This window comes from Salvelinus fontinalis, chromosome 27 (assembly GCF_029448725.1).
Source record: "Salvelinus fontinalis isolate EN_2023a chromosome 27, ASM2944872v1, whole genome shotgun sequence".
NCBI classification, from domain to species: domain Eukaryota; kingdom Metazoa; phylum Chordata; class Actinopteri; order Salmoniformes; family Salmonidae; genus Salvelinus; species Salvelinus fontinalis.
In genome coordinates, this window is record NC_074691.1 from 21,043,471 (window position 1) to 21,063,062 (window position 19,592).

General features: G+C 44.9%; 1 protein-coding gene across 6 annotated transcripts in view; it reads left to right on the forward strand.

Annotated features, from left to right (window-relative positions):
- Window positions 1–19,592, forward strand: part of utrn (utrophin) — a 314,619-nt gene that overhangs the window by 99,415 nt on the left and 195,612 nt on the right. For all 6 annotated transcript variants that reach the window (XM_055885258.1, XM_055885257.1, XM_055885262.1 and 3 more), the window contains 19 exons: window positions 3,413–3,594; window positions 5,186–5,336; window positions 5,578–5,697; window positions 5,804–5,905; window positions 6,256–6,363; window positions 6,872–7,051; window positions 9,899–10,092; window positions 10,172–10,283; window positions 10,432–10,519; window positions 11,384–11,625; window positions 11,801–11,969; window positions 13,052–13,266; window positions 13,932–14,069; window positions 14,202–14,315; window positions 14,423–14,578; window positions 15,905–16,075; window positions 16,305–16,496; window positions 16,649–16,783; window positions 18,445–18,594. In XM_055885258.1, coding sequence (XP_055741233.1) covers window positions 3,413–3,594; window positions 5,186–5,336; window positions 5,578–5,697; window positions 5,804–5,905; window positions 6,256–6,363; window positions 6,872–7,051; window positions 9,899–10,092; window positions 10,172–10,283; window positions 10,432–10,519; window positions 11,384–11,625; window positions 11,801–11,969; window positions 13,052–13,266; window positions 13,932–14,069; window positions 14,202–14,315; window positions 14,423–14,578; window positions 15,905–16,075; window positions 16,305–16,496; window positions 16,649–16,783; window positions 18,445–18,594 — 2,919 coding nt within the window. The remainder of the gene's footprint in view (window positions 1–3,412; window positions 3,595–5,185; window positions 5,337–5,577; window positions 5,698–5,803; window positions 5,906–6,255; window positions 6,364–6,871; window positions 7,052–9,898; window positions 10,093–10,171; window positions 10,284–10,431; window positions 10,520–11,383; window positions 11,626–11,800; window positions 11,970–13,051; window positions 13,267–13,931; window positions 14,070–14,201; window positions 14,316–14,422; window positions 14,579–15,904; window positions 16,076–16,304; window positions 16,497–16,648; window positions 16,784–18,444; window positions 18,595–19,592) is intronic.

The following is a 19,592-nucleotide window of genomic DNA, read 5'->3' on the forward strand; positions in this document are numbered from 1 at the left end:
GGATGTGGTGATTGACAGAGTCAAAAGCCTTGGCCAGGTCAATGAATACGGCTGCACAGTATTGTTTCCTATCGATGGCGGTTACGATATCGTTTATGACCTTGAGCGTGGCTGAGGTGCACCCATGACCAGCTCTGAAACCAGATTGCATAGCGGAGAAGGTGTGGTGTGATTCGAAATGGTCGGTAATCTGTTTGTTGACTTGGCTTTCGAAGACCTTAGAAAGGCAGGGTAGGATAGATATAGGTCTGTAGCAGTTAGGGTCAAGGGTGTCCCCCTCTTTGAAGTGGGGGATAACCGCAGCTGCTTTCCAATCTTTGGGGATCTCAGACGACACGAAAGAGAGGTTGAAGAGGCTAGTAATAGGGGTGGCAACAATTTCAGCAGATAGTTTTAGAAAGAAAGGGTCCAGATTATCTAGCCCGGCTGATTTGTAAGGGTCCAGATTTTGCAGCTCATTAAGAACATCAGCTGACTGTATTTGGGAGAAAGAGAAATGGGGAAGGCTTGGGCGAGTAGCAGAGGGGAGGGCAGTGCTGTTGTCCGGGGTAGGGGTAGCCAGGTGGAAAGCATGGCCAGCCGTAGAAAAATGCTTATTGAAATTCTCAATTATAGTGGATTTGTCGGTGGTGACAGTGTTTCCTATCTTCAGAGCGGTTGGAAGCTGGGAGGAGGTGTTCTTATTCTCCATGGACTTTACGGTGTCCCAGAACTTTTTTGAATTTGTGTTGCAGGAAGCAAATTTCTGCTTGAAAAAGCTAGCCTTGGCTGTTCTAACTGCCTGTGTATATTGGTTTCTGGCTTCCCTGAAAAGTTGCATATCACGGGGGCTGTTCGATGCTAATGCAGAACGCCATAGGATGTTTTTCTGTTGGTTAAGGGCAGTCAGGTCAGGAGAGAACCAAGGGCTATATCTGTTCCTGGTTCTAAATTTCTTGAATGGGGCATGCTTATTCAAGATGGTGAGGAAGGCATTTAAAAAAAAATGACCAGGCATCCTCTACTGACGGGATGAGATCAATATCCTTCCAGGATACCCCGGCCAGGTCGATTAGGAAGGCCTGCTCGCTGAAGTGTTTCAGGGAGCGTTTGACAGTGATGAGTGGAGGTCGTTTGACCGCTGACCCATTACGGATGCAGGCAATGAGGCAGTGATCGCTGAGATCTTGGTTGAAAACAGCAGAGGTGTATTTGGAGGGCAAGTTTGTTAGGATGATATCTATGAGGGTACCCGTGTTTACGGAATTGGGGTGGTACCTGGTAGGTTCATTGATAATTTGTGTGAGATTGAGGGCATCAAGCTTAGATTGTAGGGTGGCTGGGGTGTTGAGCATGTTCAAATTTAGGTCGCCTAGCAGCACGAGCTCTGAAGATAGATGGGGGGCAATCAGTTCACATATAGTGTCCAGAGCACAGCTGGGGGCAGAGGGTGGTCTATAGCAGGCGGCAACGGTGAGAGACTTGTTTTTAGAGAGGTGGATTTTTAAAAGTAGAAGTTCAAATTGTTTGGGAACAGACCTGGATAGTATAACAGGATAGTATATATTGTACAGCAGAGCAGAACTACCATGTTATATTGTACAGCAGAGCTGAACTGCCATGGTGTTATATTGTACAGCAGAGCAGAGCAGAACTGCCATGGTGTTATATTGTACAGCAGAGCAGAGCTGAACAGCCATGGTGTTATATTGTACAGCAGAGCAGAGCTGAACTGCCATGGTGTTATATTGTACAGCAGAGCTGAACTACCATGGTGTTATATTGTACAGCAGAGCAGAGCTGAACTACCATGGTGTTATATTGTACAGCAGAGCTGAACTACCATGGTGTTATATTGTACAGCAGAGCTGAACTACCATGGTGTTATATTGTACAGCAGAGCTGAACTGCCATGGTGTTATATTGTACAGCAGAGCTGAACTACCATGGTGTTATATTGTACAGCAGAGCTGAACTACCATGGTGTTATATTGTACAGCAGAGCTGAACTGCCATGGTGTTATATTATACAGCAGAGCTGAACTGCCATGGTGTTATATTGTACAGCAGAGCTGAACTGCCATGGTGTTATATTGTACAGCAGAGCTGAACTACCATGGTGTTATATTGTACAGCAGAGCAGAGCTACCATGGTGTTATATTGTACAGCAGAGCAGAACTGCCATGGTGTTATATTGTACAGCAGAGCTGAACTGCCACGGTGTTATATTGTACAGCAGAGCTGAACTGCCACGGTGTTATATTGTACAGCAGAGCTGAACTACCATGGTGTTATATTGTACAGCAGAGCTGAATTGCCATGGTGTTATATTGTACAGCAGAGCTGAATTGCCATGGTGTTATATTGTACAGCAGAGCTGAGCTGCCATGGTGTTATATTGTACAGCAGAGCTGAACTGCCATGGTGTTATATTGTACAGCAGAGCAGAACTGCCATGGTGTTATATTGTACAGCAGAGCTGAACTGCCATGGTGTTATATTGTACAGCAGAGCTGAACTGCCATGGTGTTATATTGTACAGCAGAGCAGAACTACCATGGTGTTATATTGTACAGCAGAGCAGAACTGCCATGGTGTTATATTGTACAGCAGAGCTGAACTGCCATGGTGTTATATTGTACAGCAGAGCTGAACTGCCATGGTGTTATATTGTACAGCAGAGCAGAGCTACCATGGTGTTATATTGTACAGCAGAGCAGAACTGCCATGGTGTTATATTATACAGCAGAGCAGAACTGCCATGGTGTTATATTGTACAGCAGAGCTGAACTGCCATGGTGTTATATTATACAACAGAGCTGAACTGCCATGGTGTTATATTGTACAGCAGAGCTGAACTGCCATGGTGTTATATTATACAACAGAGCTGAACTGCCATGGTGTTATATTGTACAGCAGAGCAGAACTGCCATGGTGTTATATTATACAACAGAGCTGAACTGCCATGGTGTTATATTGTACAGCAGAGCTGAACTGCCATGGTGTTATATTGTACAGCAGAGCTGAACTGCCATGGTGTTATATTGTACAGCAGAGCAGAACTGCCATGGTGTTATATTGTACACGCTGTCCCTTTGTCCTACTATAGAGAGCTGCTATCCTCACTGATCTGAAGACCATTTTGGGAGATAAAAAACATGTCCTTTCACTGTAGTGTCTATGTAGTGCTTTTCAATTACGTGACCTATTATTTGACCCCAAAAATGATGTCTGAGGCACTATAGGCTATGTGTGTCTGAGTAAGACAGAAGCAACACGTGGAGTTCTTTAGTGACTGGGACACAGATATTACTCTCTGTGTTTGTCAATGTTTTAGTATTTATACTTTGGCTGCATACTACCATTATGATCTAAGTACTTCACGCTCTTGTAATCTTCTCACCCCTGACCTCTCACCTCTGACCCCTGCAGGACTTTATGATGGAGCTGACGGCCCACCAGAGCAGCGTGGGGAACGTGCTGCAGGTGGGCAACCAGCTCATCTCCCAGGGCAACCTGACGGAGGAAGAGGAGGATGAGATCAGGGAACAGATGACTCTGCTCAACTCCCGTTGGGAGAACATCCGCGTGGTCAGCATGGACCGACAGGCCAGGTACTGGACACACACACATCTATAACCCCCCTCCACCCCTTTCCTCTCAGACACACATACACACGCATGAACCCCGCCTTACACATATGCACACATACTATTTAGTATTTTATTAGGATCCTCATGAGCTGTTGCCAAGGCAGCAGCTACTCTTCCTGCAGTCCAAACAGAAATAAAACATTACATCATACAAAACATTGTGCTTCATACAAATGTACATTACTCCATTATTTCATTACAATACTACATTACATTACTAAGAATAATGTGTGTGTGTGTGTCTCTTCACAGTCTGGCTCTATATAGTACTGTGCGTTTCTTAGCTTTTGCTCTGGCCTTGAGGACTTTGACCCTTGGTAGCATGTCTTGTGGGGAATGTATGGGTGTTTGAGCTGTGTTAACTGATTGAAGAGACAGTTTGGCACATTCAATACATCAATACCTCTCTCAAAGACCAGTAGTGATGCAGTCAAAGTCTCTTCTACTTTGATCCAGGAGAGATTGACATGCATGTTGTTGATGTTAGCCCTTCATGTACTTTTAAGGGCCAGACGTGCTGCTCTGTTCTGGGCCAACTGTAAGTTGCCTATGTCTTACTCTGCAGCACTGGACCATGTAACTGGGCACTAGTCTAGGTGTGGTAAAACTAGGGCCTGTTTAGTTGATTGTGATGTCAAGAAAGCAGAGCAGCACTTTATCACGGACAGACCTCTCACTATCTTAGCAACCGTTGAATCAATATGTTTTGACCATGTCAGCTTGCAATCTAGGGTTACTCCAAGAAGTTTAGTCTCCTTAACTTGCTCAATCGCCACATTATTTGTTACTAGATTTAGATTAGGTTAATGCTCAATGCTTTTAGTTTTTTATATACCGTATTTAGGACTAGCTTATTTCTAGCCACCCATTCTAAAGGTGACTGCAGGTCTTTAAGTGTTGCAGTGTTTTCATTTGCTGTGGTAGCTGACGTATATAATGTTGAGTCGTCAGTGCACATAGACACACAGGCTTTATTCAAGGCTTGTTAAAGGTCATTAGTAAAAATAGAAAACAGTAATGGGCTAAGACAGCTGCCTTAAGGTATACCACACTCTACCTGGTTTACTTTAGAGAGGCTTCCATTAAAGAAAACCCTCTGTGTTCTGATAAATAGGTAGCTCTTAATCCACGATATGGCAGAGTTTGTAAAGCCATATCACATTTGTTTTTCATTTGAAAAGCTGCGCTGAAGTCTCACAAAAGAGCTCCCTTAGTCTTGTTATTATCAATTTAACAATGTCCTTGTCCCTGACCAGATTATTTTGAGGCTCTGTTTACATGACACACAATCACATGGTTGGTTGAACGTGTGTGTGTGTGCACGTTGTGACTTGTGAGTACAGTATGTGTGTTGCATTGTCATCCCCCCCAGTGTATTATGAGGTCATTAATTATCACATGCTGCTGAAGCAGCTGAATAGACTGCTATCGCGTGCTCTGTTGGTCACACAGTTGGTCTTTCACCATTCACAGCACACTCTTCCCTCACTCTTTCTTTCTTCCTCCCTTCTTTCTCTTTCTATATTTCTCTCTCCGTTCTCTCTCTCTCTAGGCTCCACGAGGTTCTGATGGACCTTCAGCAGCAGCAGCTGCAGCAGCTCTCTGATTGGCTGACAAAGACGGAGGAGCGAATCAGAAAGATGGAGATAGAGCCAATGGCGGGAGACGTGGAGGGGTACAAGGCTCAGATAGAGCAGCACAAAGTAAGGGAACATTTGATTGACTGGCACAAAGTAAACAAATGTTTTGATTGGGCATCACAAAGTAAAAATATAACTAGACAATCTGATAGGACAGCTGTGTTCACAGTACTCCCAATATGGCAGTTTTTTAGTAATATCACCTTTAAATATGTGGCCACCATAAATGGACCCCCATAAAGCTTGATGGTGCCTGTGCTATGATTGCCCTGTACTGGGCTGTTAATGGTTTGTGTTGGTCCAGGGGTTGCAGAATGACCTGGAGGCAGAGCAGGTGAAGGTCAACTCTCTGACACACATGGTGGTGGTGGTAGATGAGAACAGTGGAGAGAGCGCCACTGCTGCACTGGAGGACCAACTGCAGGTAAGAGTAAAGCTTAAATTAAGTCCTGTTAATTGTTGATTTCAATTGATTGTATAATGGATAAATCTCTCTTTCTCTCTGTCTCACCCTCGTTTCCTCCTCTCAGTCTCTGGGAGAGCGCTGGGCGGCAGTGTGTCGGTGGACAGAGGAGAGGTGGCACAAGTTACAGGACATCCTCCTGGTGTGGCAGCAGCTGCTGGAGGACCAGGTAAACACACACACCCACATTTTTATTTTGACTTGAATGCTACTAAACTGAGAAAAGTCCATTCATTGAGAATGAGCTCCAATCAGTTTTGATTGGAAGTTCCTTTACAGTAGTTGGAGTACTGGAGAAAGCCTTGTATACACAGACATAGGATCTCAGTCTAGCGAGACATGAGTTTGACTGTTTGTTATGAGGTTCAGGTAATTCAATAATCTCAGGTAAATGTGTTCCCTAATTCAATTCCCAGATCTAAAATGAGCTCACACATCAACTAGTCCCATAGCTCCAGAACTCATCCCTTTGTTTGTGTTATGTCAGAAAGTTAACCTATTCACTCGTTCCTCTTTCAGAGTTTGTTCCAAGCATGGCTGACAGAGAAAGAGGTGGCCTTAGGTGAGGTTCAGACCAACGCCTTCAAGGACCCGGGAGAGATGAATGCTAATGTCCGCAGATTAGCGGTAAGTGGTGTGCCACAAGATGCTACGACGTGCTAATTGCTAGGCTACGTTTATTAATGACGTTAGCATTTACCTGCGAAATCAAATTGCCGTATCCTTTCTAAGAGCTCTGTGATATACAGAGTGGGGTCGTTTTTGCGGAAGTGCAGGCGGATGAGGAAATTAATATTTGACATGGATTAGCTACTATTTCATATTTGGCTTCATGTGTTATTACCAATTATATTATCAGGAATGTCAAAGGTAATATAAGGCAATCAAAAAGTTCAGCCTGAGATGTAGAGCTTTGGGAAATGTTTTCTTATCATTTAATACATTTATAATGTGACCTCTATGGTTGCTGAAGGCCACAGTATAGTCTAGACACAGAAATGACAGCTGGAAACTATTAGCAACACCCAACATCTTTTCTATTCTGTTTATTATTACTTTGCGAACCACATGCTAACTGCAGATGCATTTGAGGTCGGCTAGGAACCTTTGACCCCTGTGACTTGCCGTACCCTAGCTCCTGAAGGAGGACATGGAGAAGAAGCGGCGGACGCTTGACCAGGTGAGGGATGCGGGACAGGATGTGAGGTCACTGCTGAGAAGCGCCGAGGCGGGGGCGAGGATCGAGGGAGACACAGAGGAGCTGACCCAGAGATGGGATAACCTGGTCCAGAGACTAGAGGACTGCTCCTACCAGGTGTGTGTTTGTGTGTGTGTGTGTCAGTCCCAACATCATAACACCTCAACAGACCTGAGCTCATGGAGACACAGACACAAACCTGTGTGTGTAGGCAGCTCCATTCCTGTCCTCATATCACTTAATTACCTAATTACCATGGAGACCAAATGCCACAATTCTTTAATCTGGCATGAAAAACATTCAGCTGACACATTCAACCATTTCCATCACTATTCACACGGCTGTAACACATCTGGTCAAGAGGAACACCTATGTGAGAATGCTGTTTATTGACTACAGTTCAGCATTCAACACTATTGTTCCCTCCAAGCTCAACACCAAGCTCAGAACCCTGGGTCTGGATACCACTCTCTGCAACTGGATCCTGGACCCTGACGGGCAGACCACAGGCTGCAAGGATTGGCAACAACACAATCCAAAATGAAATCTAGAATCGGCTTCCTATTTCGCAACAAAGCCCCCTTCACTCACGCCGCCAAACATACTCTCATAAAACTGACTATCCTACCGATCCTCAACTTCGGCGATGTCATTTACAAAATAGCTTCCAATACTCTACTCAGCAAACTGGATGCAATCTATCACAGTGCCATCCGTTTTGTCACCAAAGCCCCTTATACTACCCACCACTGCGACCTGTATGCTCTAGTCGGCTGGCCCTCGCTACATATTCGGCGCCAGACCCACTGGCTCCAGGTCATCTATAAGTCTATGCTAGGTAAAGCTCCTCCTTATCTCAGCTCACTGGTCACGATAACAGCACCCACCCATACCACGCGCTCCAGCAGGTATATCTCACTGGTCGTCCCCAAAGCCAACACCTCTTTGGCCGCCTGTCCTTACAGTTCTTTGCTGCCTATGACTGGAACGAATTGCAAAATTGCTGAAGCTGGAGACTTAGATTTCCATTACTAACTTTAAACATCAGCTATCTGAGCAGCTAACCGATCGCTGCAGCTGTACACAACCCATCTGTAAATAGCCCACCCAGTCTACCTACCTCATCTCCATATTGTTTTTATTACTTTTCTGCTCTTTTGCACACCAGTATCTCTACTTGCACATTATCATCTGCTCATCTATCACTCCGGTGTTAATTTGCTAAACACTAATTACTTTGCTACTATTGGCCTATTTATTGCCTTACCTCCTCGCGCCATTTGCACACAATGTATATAGACTTTCTTTTTTTTCTATTGTGTTATTAACTGTACGCGTGTTTATTCCATGTGTAACTCTGTGTTGTTGTTTGTGTCGCACTGCCTTGCTTTATCTTGACGAGGTCGCAGTTGTAAATGAGAACTTGTTCTCAACTAGCCTACCTGGTTAAATAAAGGTGAAATAAAAAAAAACAAACAAAAAAAACACCTCCTTCACACGGACTCTTAACACAGGGGCCCCTCAGGGGTGTGTCCTCAGCCCTTTGCTGTACTCCCTGTTCTCGCTGTTTGCATGACACAAACTCCATCAAGTTTGCTTATAGGGACGAGGTAAGTGAACTGGCATTGTGGTGCCAGGACAACAACCTCTCCCTTAATGTCAGCAAAACTAAGGAGTTGATTGTTGACTTCAGGAAGCAGAGGAAGGAACACAGACCCGATCCACATCAATGGGACTGCAGTAGAGAGAGTCAGCAGTTTTAATTTCATTGGCGTCCACATCACCGAGGACTTGACATGGACCAAAAACACTACAACTCTTGTCAAGAGGGAGTAATAGCGTCTCCAATTCATAAGGTGGATGAAGAAATTCGGCATGCCACCCCGAGTGACTCAAAATACTACCGCTGCACCATCGAGAGCGTCCTGACCGGTTGCATCACGGCCTGGTACGGGAATTGCTCAGTGCACGACTTCAAGGCCCTCCAGCGTGTGGTGAAGACGTCCCAGTACATCACTGGGGCCGTGTTCCCACCCATCCAGGACCTACTTGAAACGGTGCCTGAGGAAGTCCAGCAGCATAATCAAGGAACCCACACACCCCAGCCACTAACTGTCACTCCCATAGCATCAGGCAGATGGTATCGGAGTGTGAGGCCTGATACCAGCAGGCTCAGAGACAGTTTCTATCTACAAGCCATCAGACTGCTGAACACTTGAACTGACCATACTTCTCTGTGACGTTATTGCATAGCCTCCAGAGGCTTGCTGAGGCCCAATCGAGCTCCGTACCACATCGCCGTGCGCCTTCCAAATGATGTAACAATCCGGATTGACATGATTGGTTGACCTCCTTGACAACTTCCTTCACAACTGCCCTGCGAAGCACAAGAAGTAGGAATGCCCTGACTTCCGCAGAGGCCATATCTAATAAATGCTGTATGGCCACTGCAGATGTCGGATTGACCATGCAGAGCCTTTTACACTTATGCTAAAACGTTTATTCTATTCTACTGAATCATTTACTTTATTTTCATATTCTTATCTTTTATCATTTCTTGTTGCATTGTTGAGAAGAAACCTGCAAGTAAGCAATTTCGTTGGATAGTGTATACCATGTGTATCTTGTACGTATGACTAATAAAACTTGCAACTTGAAACAGTCAGCAGGTCGCACAGTTTAGTTTCTCACTGGTCTGTCCAAAGAGCCATTAGTGGATGGAAACCTCCAAATAAGAGAAGAACAGGATTAAAAAGCAGTTAAGCCAATGCACTGTCTTGTGCAGAGGATGTAAATGACTATATACCTGTATACCAGGCTATGGTGGTGTCGGACTGCCCATAGGCATTTACTAGTCACAATACCACAGTGGCCATTTTGATCCAGTTCATTTGTCCTGTTGGGTTCTCTGTTCAGCCTGGTTGCAATCAGTCGCTCACACGCATGTTCTGAACCATTGCCAAGGTGACGGAGGCCGTGACGAAGGCCGCTGGGATGGCTCAGATTGCGGAAGGCTTCGCAATGGAGACGGTCGTGATGGAAACGGTCGCTGTGGCGGCAGCACAGCCTGAGAAGGGGCTTGACGATCAGGAGCTGGCCCCGCCCACTCCTCCCAAGAGACGATTGGTGGAGACGGATGAGTCGGAACTCAGGGGAGGGTAAGGACTGGAACACACACACACACACTCACATACAGACAACTACATCAGTACAGAACCAAACTCTCTGCTCCATCAGGTTGGAGAGTGACTTATCTGACCTCCTGAGATGGCTGAACACATGGAAAGTTTCAGCTCAGACCGTGGCCTCTACTGACCCTGAAAACCCCGACCTTCAGGAAAAACTACAGGTAGGTCCATAAAAAAATACAGCTTCCATGATCCATTTACAGGTCACATTAGGTGCTCTCAATTTGGCATTGGCAAAAGGTTGTACTTTAGGATGAATGGAAAACTTTTCGATGAGTTGATTTCATGTCTGTCATCCAATCACTGTAGGCTTTGGAGGCACAGCTGTTGTCGAAGGAGGCTCAGGTTGGTCAGGTGACCCAAGGAGGGCGGCGCCTGATGGAACCGCTGGAGAAAGGTAAGGAATCCCCAGAAAAGCAAACTAAAAAGTACCTTTATTTATTATGTTTGTATTTTGTGTTTAACATTTGTAACATTGTAGCAATGTCCTTACGTTTTTACTAGAGTTAAACATTATTTTATGAATCATTTCTGTTGATGTGTTTGGATATTGGTTCACTCTACTTGAACTTCACCTTCATTTCATGAAGTGCAAATCTCCTAGGTGAGGTTTGTTTTAAAAGCTATGTACACATAGATTGAAGTACAATACCAACATAGCTACTGTAGTAGATCAGAGCTGTGTACTGGAAAACCTTGGTAGAGCATGGGTGGAATAGGCATTGTGGTGCTCATGTGAATTTCCTTTCTTTTTCGGCTTCAGACCAGTGCCTATTCTCACTTAAAACAGTTTTTTGTGTATTTATTGGCTCTTCCAGAAATATCCTGTTCCAGAAATATCCTGTTGGTCTCGTAAGATACTTTCCCCACAGCTGTTGTATATTTGGGGGTATTTTTAAACCTGATTTTTGGTTGCCAGTAAGCATGACTTGTGTGTTTGCAGGTATTGTCATAAAAACCTGCAGCAAGATTTGAGGCTCCTGGCTTCATTTACAGTGCAGTGAAACGCTCAGGCACTCCTGCTTTATTTGTTTACAGCATGATAACAGTAAGGAAAGATGGAGAAGTAGTGGTGTTATAGTGTTGGTGTGTTTTTCTTTAACCTTTCCACCTCTCTCTCCCTTCTCTCCTCTTCCCAATCTCCCCTACATTTTTATTTGCCACATTCTCCTTGCGTCTATCTCACCCTTCTCCCCCTCCCTCATTTCTATTTCTCTCTCTCCTTCACTCCTATCCTTCCCTACCCCCTCCCTCTCTGTAGAGGGAGTGAGTGTGGACTCTATCAGGTGTGATATAGATGTGGTGGAGGCTGAATGGGAGGTGTGTGTGAGTGAGCTGAAGGCTCTGTGTGACTGGGTCCAGGCCCAGACCCGGGTCAGAAGCCTCTGCTCTGAGTTGGCTGCTCTGGACAAGGTTCTGGGAGAACAGGACCAGTGGCTGAGTGGAACAGACAGTACCAGATCTGATGAGGCTGCCCTTAGAACCCTCAGGACAGAGTGCCAGGTTAGAACCCAACCCGTAGAACCATCACCCTCACCCTGACCTCTGGTTTGATTATCGCCATGGAGACGACCCCCACTGAAACTGTTAAACATCACAAATCATATCAATATATCAACAGATGTGTCGTGAAGTCTGTTTACCCTTTTGTCTTATCTGTTTGTATGTCTGTCTCCAGTCGCGGTTGGCCCAGCTGACTGCCCTGAGCCCACGATTGGACCAGCTCGCTGCAGAGGTGGAGTCAATAGATGTCCCGCCCACTCTCACAGCCAACATGGCCACTGTCTCTGCCCACCAGGCCTCCACACTGCAGCAGCTACAGACCAGGGAGCAGGAGATCAATGCAGGTATGGGACCACAACACTGCTTTAACATTTGCTAGAAATCAATGCAGGGACTTGACCCATGCTCTGACAACACTGTATAAACACTTTAGAAATGCTTGGTCGCCATTGGGTCAAAGCTTTATCAATGCCCTATGAATGGACTTGTGCTCTTTCAGCACTTCATCAGTGGTGGCGGTCCTAAACCTTCCATAGTTTTTACTGAGGCTACAGGATTGATGCCAGATCAATGAACTCTACTGGCTCTTACTGCTGGAGCTGTGATATGACATCAGCTTTATATCCAGCCTTGGTTGGACAGAAGTAATCGATGATGCCCTTATATGACCACTGAATACGCAGGACCGTGAGTGTGTGTGTGTGTGTGTGAGTGTGGTCTCTGCCAAGCTCCCAAGGACCAGGTTTTGAGTTTTAGGAGTTCTGAAATCAATCAACATTTTTCTCCTGGAATTTATGAGTCCTGCTCGAAAAGAATGTAAAAGTATATTGGAGAGGCCTATTTGTCTTCTGACCCTAAAAGGAGTGTGTGTGTGCCACTGCCCTGAGGAAAACCATTTTGTTTCTGCTTCAGAGAGTCAGTCTTTCACTGGGCCTCTCTCTCTCCCTTTTTCTCCCCTCCCTCTCTCTGTCTGCTGTATATAAACACAGGCAGATTATGCGAGAGAACTCATGCCTGTGAGAGCAGTGTGTGTTGTGTTGAATTTAGCACATTCTGTTAAAGTATGTTGATGCAGTTTTCTGTTTTCATTGTGTTTACTGTGGCATATTGAAGGTTCAGCGGGTATGAACCACTGGCTTGCATTAGTTGTGAAACCTCATTTAGGCTTGCCATGAGGCACACACAGCAAACATCTGGACCCCTGGGCAAATGTGCTGCACACACTCTCTCTCTGACATACAGTGAAATGGAAGGTGCACACACACACCCACCCACACACAGAGAGCTCAGTGAGTTCATAACAGCCACAAATTATAACAGCCAGTACCTATGGGAATTCCCAAAACAATACTCTGACCCCTTGTGGCAACTAGATACTATAACCCTTGACTTAACAGTGTCTCCTCTCCCCCTGTCTGTGTTCCAGCGCTGGCCAGCCTCCACTATGTTGATGACCAGAGGGCCCAGATGATACAGGTGGTTCAGGGTGACCAGATTCCTGTGGTCAGTGAGGATGATGTGTCTGGGAACACTGTGGAGTCTGGGACTGACCTCGTAGATGGTCTGGAGGCTAGACTGGGCACACTGCGGGAAGACATCATGGATGTGCCTACAGTGGAGGGGGCAGTGGAGCGGGCACAGGTGAGCGGCATCAGGGCTTTTATTCATCTTTCTCTGTACTGTGTTCCAGTTGTCCGTGTGTTATCGTGTAGCAGTGTATTTGTGGATTATCTGTTAATGGCTGAGTCCAGACCTAGTAGCTGTCTGTCTGCTCTGGTTCCAACATACAATTCTCACACCTATACGTCCCTCTTTAATCTTTCAACCGCAACAGAGGAGAAAGAGGGATGTGTGTGTATGTTTGTGCTTGCAAGGGTGTGTGTGTGTGCGTCTGTGTGCGTGTCTGTGTGCGTGTGTGTGTCTGTGTGTGTGTGATTGAGAGAGAGTCTGTAGGAATGTGGGTCGGCTGTAGGCCTCGTTATCGTGGTAGATAAAGCATGGTGCCAGGGCAGCCTGGGAACTTTCTGGGCACCCTGCCTGCTGCCTGTGGCTCAGAGCTCCAACCCTCAGACTGCAACCAGTCTACCATGCATGTTCCCACTGCTGCAGGCTGTAGCTGCTGCCTCAAACGCTGCTCCTGCCCCTGAGGTTTAAACACACCCTGCAGACTGACTGTCTCAGATCAGCTTACTCACCTCTACCCCTAGGCTACCTACCACACCTGACAATTGTCCTATAATTTGTCCTTCAGCTGCAGAATAATAATGGGTTATGGGTCATGTAGTTTTTTCTCTCTCTCGCCTTAGGCTCTGTGTATAGAGATAGAGCAGATGCAGCAGGCCTCGGACCCTGCAGAACTACAAAGATGGAGTCAGCTCTCCTCCAGGGCACGCGAGGAGCTGGGCACGCTGCAGTGCATCCTGGGTAGCCTGAAGGACAATCAGGTAGAAAACTGTTCCATAGAATATCCTGCCTCTAGTCTGCTTAAACATCAATGGAACTTTTATAGGACCCAAGCAATGACAAAATAAGGTAGTGATTGTTGTCAATAACGTTCACGATGATGTTGTTTCCAGGTGCGTGTGGTGGAGTTGGAGCGCTGGCTGGATGGCGTACAGGAACTGATGTCACGGGAAGCCAAGGGCCAGGGAGACGCAGAGAGACTACAGGAAGAGCTCAACCAGTGCAAGGTCATAGGTCCCACCATTCAAAAACAAACAAAACTTTATTGAACTGTTAGACCTAAAGTACTGCAATGTTATAACCCATGCCCCTCTCTCCCCCATCTCCTTCTTAGGAGTATGTGAGTGAGATGGAGTCAGTGGAGAGTTTAGTGAAGCAGATAGGAGAGAACGTATTGGCGGTGCAGGGGGCTGCAGTACCAGAGTTGGCCCACTGGGGGCAGGCTAAACTGGAGGAGTGCCAGGGGAGGTGGGAGACACTGAGTAAACAGGTGAGGAGAAAGAGGACAGTTCAAACAACACTGGATACAATAAAGCCTGCAAAAAAATGTTGGTTAAAAAAATTGATATAAATAAAAAAGTATACAAGTTTCCTTTCACCAGCCAAAAATTGACAGCGGTACCATACCGGTTGCAAAATAGTTGGGAGGAGATTTTCTATGTACCGATTTCATATGCACATGGTTTATGAACTGATACACAAAACAACGCTGGGTTCAACCAATACAATGTTATACAGTGCATTCGGACAGTATTCAAAACCCTTGACTTTTTCCACATGTTGTTACGTTATAGCCTTATTCTACAATGTATTAAATATTTTTTTTCCTTCATCAACCTACCCACAATAACAATATCAAAACAGGTTTTTTAGATTTCTTTTCTTTTGTCATTTTGGTGTATTGATGAGAAAACCCTCCCAATTTGATACATTTTAGAATAAGGCTGTAACGTAACAAAATGTGGAAAAAGTCAAGGGGTTTGAATACTTTCCGAATGCACTGTAAATATACAACCATCCCAGCCCTGCAGATTTTGCTGCAAAGAGACAGTATCATTAGATCACTTGTTTTGGTACTCCCCATATGTAGCTTGTTTTTGGTCGCAGGTTCAGGAATGGCTAACAAATTGCAATATTTACTTGGAGCTAACTTTGCAAATAGCACTGCTGTGGGATTTGAAAAAAAAAAAGACAATTGATCAATAATATAATAATACTCTTAAAAAATGTTTATCTTTCATTTACGATCTGTAGAAACTATGAGAATTGAAAGGTTCAGTACTTTTGTGAAACATCACAGCACAGTGGAAAAATATATGACAGCTATAAATCAAAACTGGAAGGTCTTCAGAGATAGATGGGAGGGGCTGAGGGTAGCTGAAGGCTGGGACTAAAACAAACAAAAGATAACTAATGTAAAATATACTGTCTTTAAAATGTATAGACTGTATAAACAAAGTAGAAGCTTAAGTATTGTTTTCCATTAGTTTACTCCAATTAGGGGAGGGGTGGTAGGGTCAGGGGCAAATATATTTAAAAATATATACCGGTATATATAAAATAATATATATTTACAAAAAAATATATGGGGATTGGAAATTATGCAGATAATTACATTGATAGAAGCCACAATATTAAAGCTGATCTTCCCCCTAAAATAAATGAAGCCTGCATACTGTACTGCTCATACACTTTTCTGTGTATTTAATGTCAGCGTCTTATTTAAAACCTGACATGTTATTAAGACACTCTGTGTACTTGCTACCCTGTGTAACCTGACAGTGGTCCGTGTTATCTCTCTGTTGTCTCTGGGTAGCTGCTGAGCCACCAGGAGCGTGTAAGTGAGAGCCAGGAGAGGCAGGTGAACCTAAGGAAAGACTTGGCAGAGATGCAGGAATGGATGGCCCAGGTGGACGAGGAGTTCCTCATGAGAGACTTTGAGTACAAGAGTCCTGAGGAGCTGGAGGGGGCACTGGAAGAGATGAAGGTGGGGAACAGAGGACAGAACTTTGACATTTAAAAACAATACTGAACAACTAGGAACTCCTCATTCCTTCTAGAAAGAAAGTCCCACCAACTAAACCAAAAGAATCCCACTTTAATGCTATGTAGCCAGTTATGGCCCCTCTTATGTGAAAATACTATCCTGATAATCTGGCATGTCTCTTTCTTTCCCCTTTGCCTCATCTCTTCCCTTCTCTCCCCTCCCTACTTAGAGGGCTAAAGAGGATGTGCTACAGAAGGAGGTGAGAGTGAAGATATTGAAGGACAACATTAACATGTTGGTGGCTAAGGCTAAGATGACCCCTGGTGGCAGTGGCCAGGACCTGACAGAGGAGCTGGGGGGAGTCCTGGGGAACTATCAGAAACTATGTGACCGCTTCAAGAGCAAGTGTCACACCCTGGAGGTAAAGAGTTTGATAAGACTAGTCCAAACAACTTATGAGGCACTGGTTCTTTGTTGCATTTGTGTTTATATCATACAGTAATGTGGTTGTAGGTATATATGTCCGTGTCTCATATGGTCTTTCTGACCGCGTTCGTGTGGTCTCCTCTGTAGGAGGTGTGGTCGTGTTGGATGGAGCTGCTGCAGTACTTGGACCTGGAGCAGGGCTGGCTCAACACGTTGGAGGAGAAGCTTCAGGCTACAGAGAATCTACCTGAGAGCACTGAGGCTGTCAACAAGGCTTTGGAGGTAGATATCTCTATTTAAACCTATCCAGTCTTCTTTCTTTCCTTTTTCATCTCTCATTCTCTCCCCTCCACTTTATCGTATGCTCTCTCCTTTAATCCCTCCATCCCCCATCCTTCCCACCACTCTGACTCACCCTATTTATTCAATTGTCTCCCTTTTACCCTTTCTTTCATGTTATTCGCTTGTTTTTTCCTTTTGACCTTAGAAGGTATTGTTTTGTGTTCTGTCTGTTTCTCTTACTTTGATGATGTCACCAGTGGGCAGACTCCAGCACTCTGTCTGCCTACCTCAGGTACTGTAAGAGTGACACCGACCTACACTGAATGACCAACCAAAAGTATGTGGACACCTGCTTGTCGAACATCTCATTCCAAAATCATGGCCATTAATATGGAGTTGGTCCTCCCCTTTGCTGCTATAACAGCCTTCTCTCTTCTGGGAAGGCTTTCCACAATATGTTGGAACATTGCTGCGGGGACTTGCTTCCATTCAGCCACAAGAGCATTAGTGAGGTCGGGCACTGATGTTGGGCATTTAAGCCTGGCTCGCAGTCGGTGTAACAATTCATCCCAAAGGTGTTCGATCGGGTTGAGGTCAGGGTTCTGTGCAGGCCAGTCAAGTTCTTCCACACCGATCTCAACAAACCATTTCTCTATGGACCAAGCTTTGTGCACAGGCGCATTGTCATGCTGGAACAGGAAAGGGCCTTCCTTAAACTGTTGCCACAAATTTGGAAGCACAGAATTGTCTAGAATGTCATTGTTGTATGTTGTAGCGTTAAGATTTCCCTTCACTGGAACTAAGGGGCCTAGCCCAAACCATGAAGAACAGCCCCAGACCATTATTCCTCCTCCACCAAACTTTACAGTTGGCACTATGCATTGGGGCAGGTAGCGTTCTCCTGGTATCCGCCAAATCCAGATTTGTCCGTCGGACTGCCAGATGGTGAAGCTGGATTCATCACCCCAGAGAATGTGTTTCCACTGCTCCAGAGCCCAATGACAGTGAGCTTTACACCACTCCAGCCGACGCTTGGTATTGCACATGGTTATCTTAGGCTTGTGTGTGGCTGCTCAGCCATAGAAACCCATTTCATGAAGCTCCCGACGAACAGTTATTGTGCTGACATTGCTTCCAGAGGCAGTTTGGAACTCGGTAGTGAGTGTTGCAACCCAAAACAGACGATTTTTACATGCTATGCGCTTTAGCTGTCAAGTTCTGTGAGTTTGTGTGGCCTACCACTTTGCGCCTGAGACGTTGTTGCTCCTTGATGTCTACTTTACAATATCAGCACTTACAGTTGACCGGGGCAGCTCTAGCAGGGCAGAAATTTGACGAACTTTCTTGGAAAGGTGGCATCCTATGATGGTGCCACGTTGAAAGTCACTGAGCTCTTCAGCCATTCTACTGCCAATGTTTGACTATGGAGATTGCATAGCTGTGCGCTCCATTTTGTACACCTGTGAGCAACGGGTGTGGCTGAAATAGCTGAATCCACTAATTTGAAGGGGCATCCACATACTCTTGTGTATATATAGTGTATATAAACACTGACACGTCGCCCTCTCTCTTTCCCTCTTTCCTCCCCTTCTCTCTCTCACCCTGTCACCTTTATTCTTTATCTCTCCCTCTCTTCTCCCCTCCTCTTTCTCTCTCTCTAGTCGTTGGAGTGTGTGTTGCGCCACCCAGGTGACAACAGGACACAGATCAGGGAGTTGGGTCAGACCCTGATAGATGGGGGCATCCTGGATGAACTTATTTCAGAGAGACTAGAGACCTTCAACTCCTGCTACGATCAGCTCAGCCACCAGGTCTGTGTGTGTGTATGTATGTGTGTGTGTGTGTGTGTGTGTGGATGAGAAAAACAACAGTCTTTGTACATAGCCATCAAGTGGCTGTCTGTCTCTTTCTGCATCTTTGTTTGTGAGAAACTTACATGCCTCGTCGATCCACGACAACAACTTGTTTTCTATTTGTGAATTGTGTATATGGTAGTAGATAATAAATCAAATCGAATTGTATTCGTCACATGCCCCATTAACAACAGGCGTAGACTAACAGTGATATGCTTACTCATATACAGTGCCAGTCAAAAGTTTGAACACACCTACTCATTCAGGTAGCCTAGTGGTTAGAGCGTTGGGCCAGTAACTAAAAGGTTGCTAGATCGAATCCCCGAGCTGACAAGGTAAAAATCTGTCGTTCTGCCCCTGAACAAGGCAGTTAACCACTGTTCCTAGACTGTCACTGTAAATCAGAATTTGTTCTTAACTGACTTGCTTAGTTAAATAAGGGTTAAATAATAAAAAATCCAGGGTTTTTCTTTATTTGTACTATTTTCTACATTGTAGAATAATAGTGAAGACATAAACTATGAAATAACACATAAGAAATCATGTAGTAACCAAAAAAGTGTTAAACAAATCAAAATATATGTTATATTTGAGATTCTTTGAAGTAGCCACTCTTTGCCTTGATGACAGCTTTGCACCTCTTGTCATTCTCTCAACCATCTTCATGAGGTAGTCACCTGGAATGCATTTCAATTAACAGGTGTGCCTTGTTAAAAGTTTATTTGTGGAATTTCTTTCCTTAATGTGTTTGAGCCAATCAGTTGTGTTGTGACAAGGTATGGGTGGTATACAGAAGACAGCCCTGTTTGGTAAAATAGCAAGAACAGCTCAAATAAACAAATAAAAACCACAGTCCATCATTACTTTTAAGACATGAAGGTCAGTCAATGTGGAAAATTTCAAGAACTTTGAAAGTTTCTTCAAGTGCAGTCGCAAAACCATCAAGCGCTATGAGG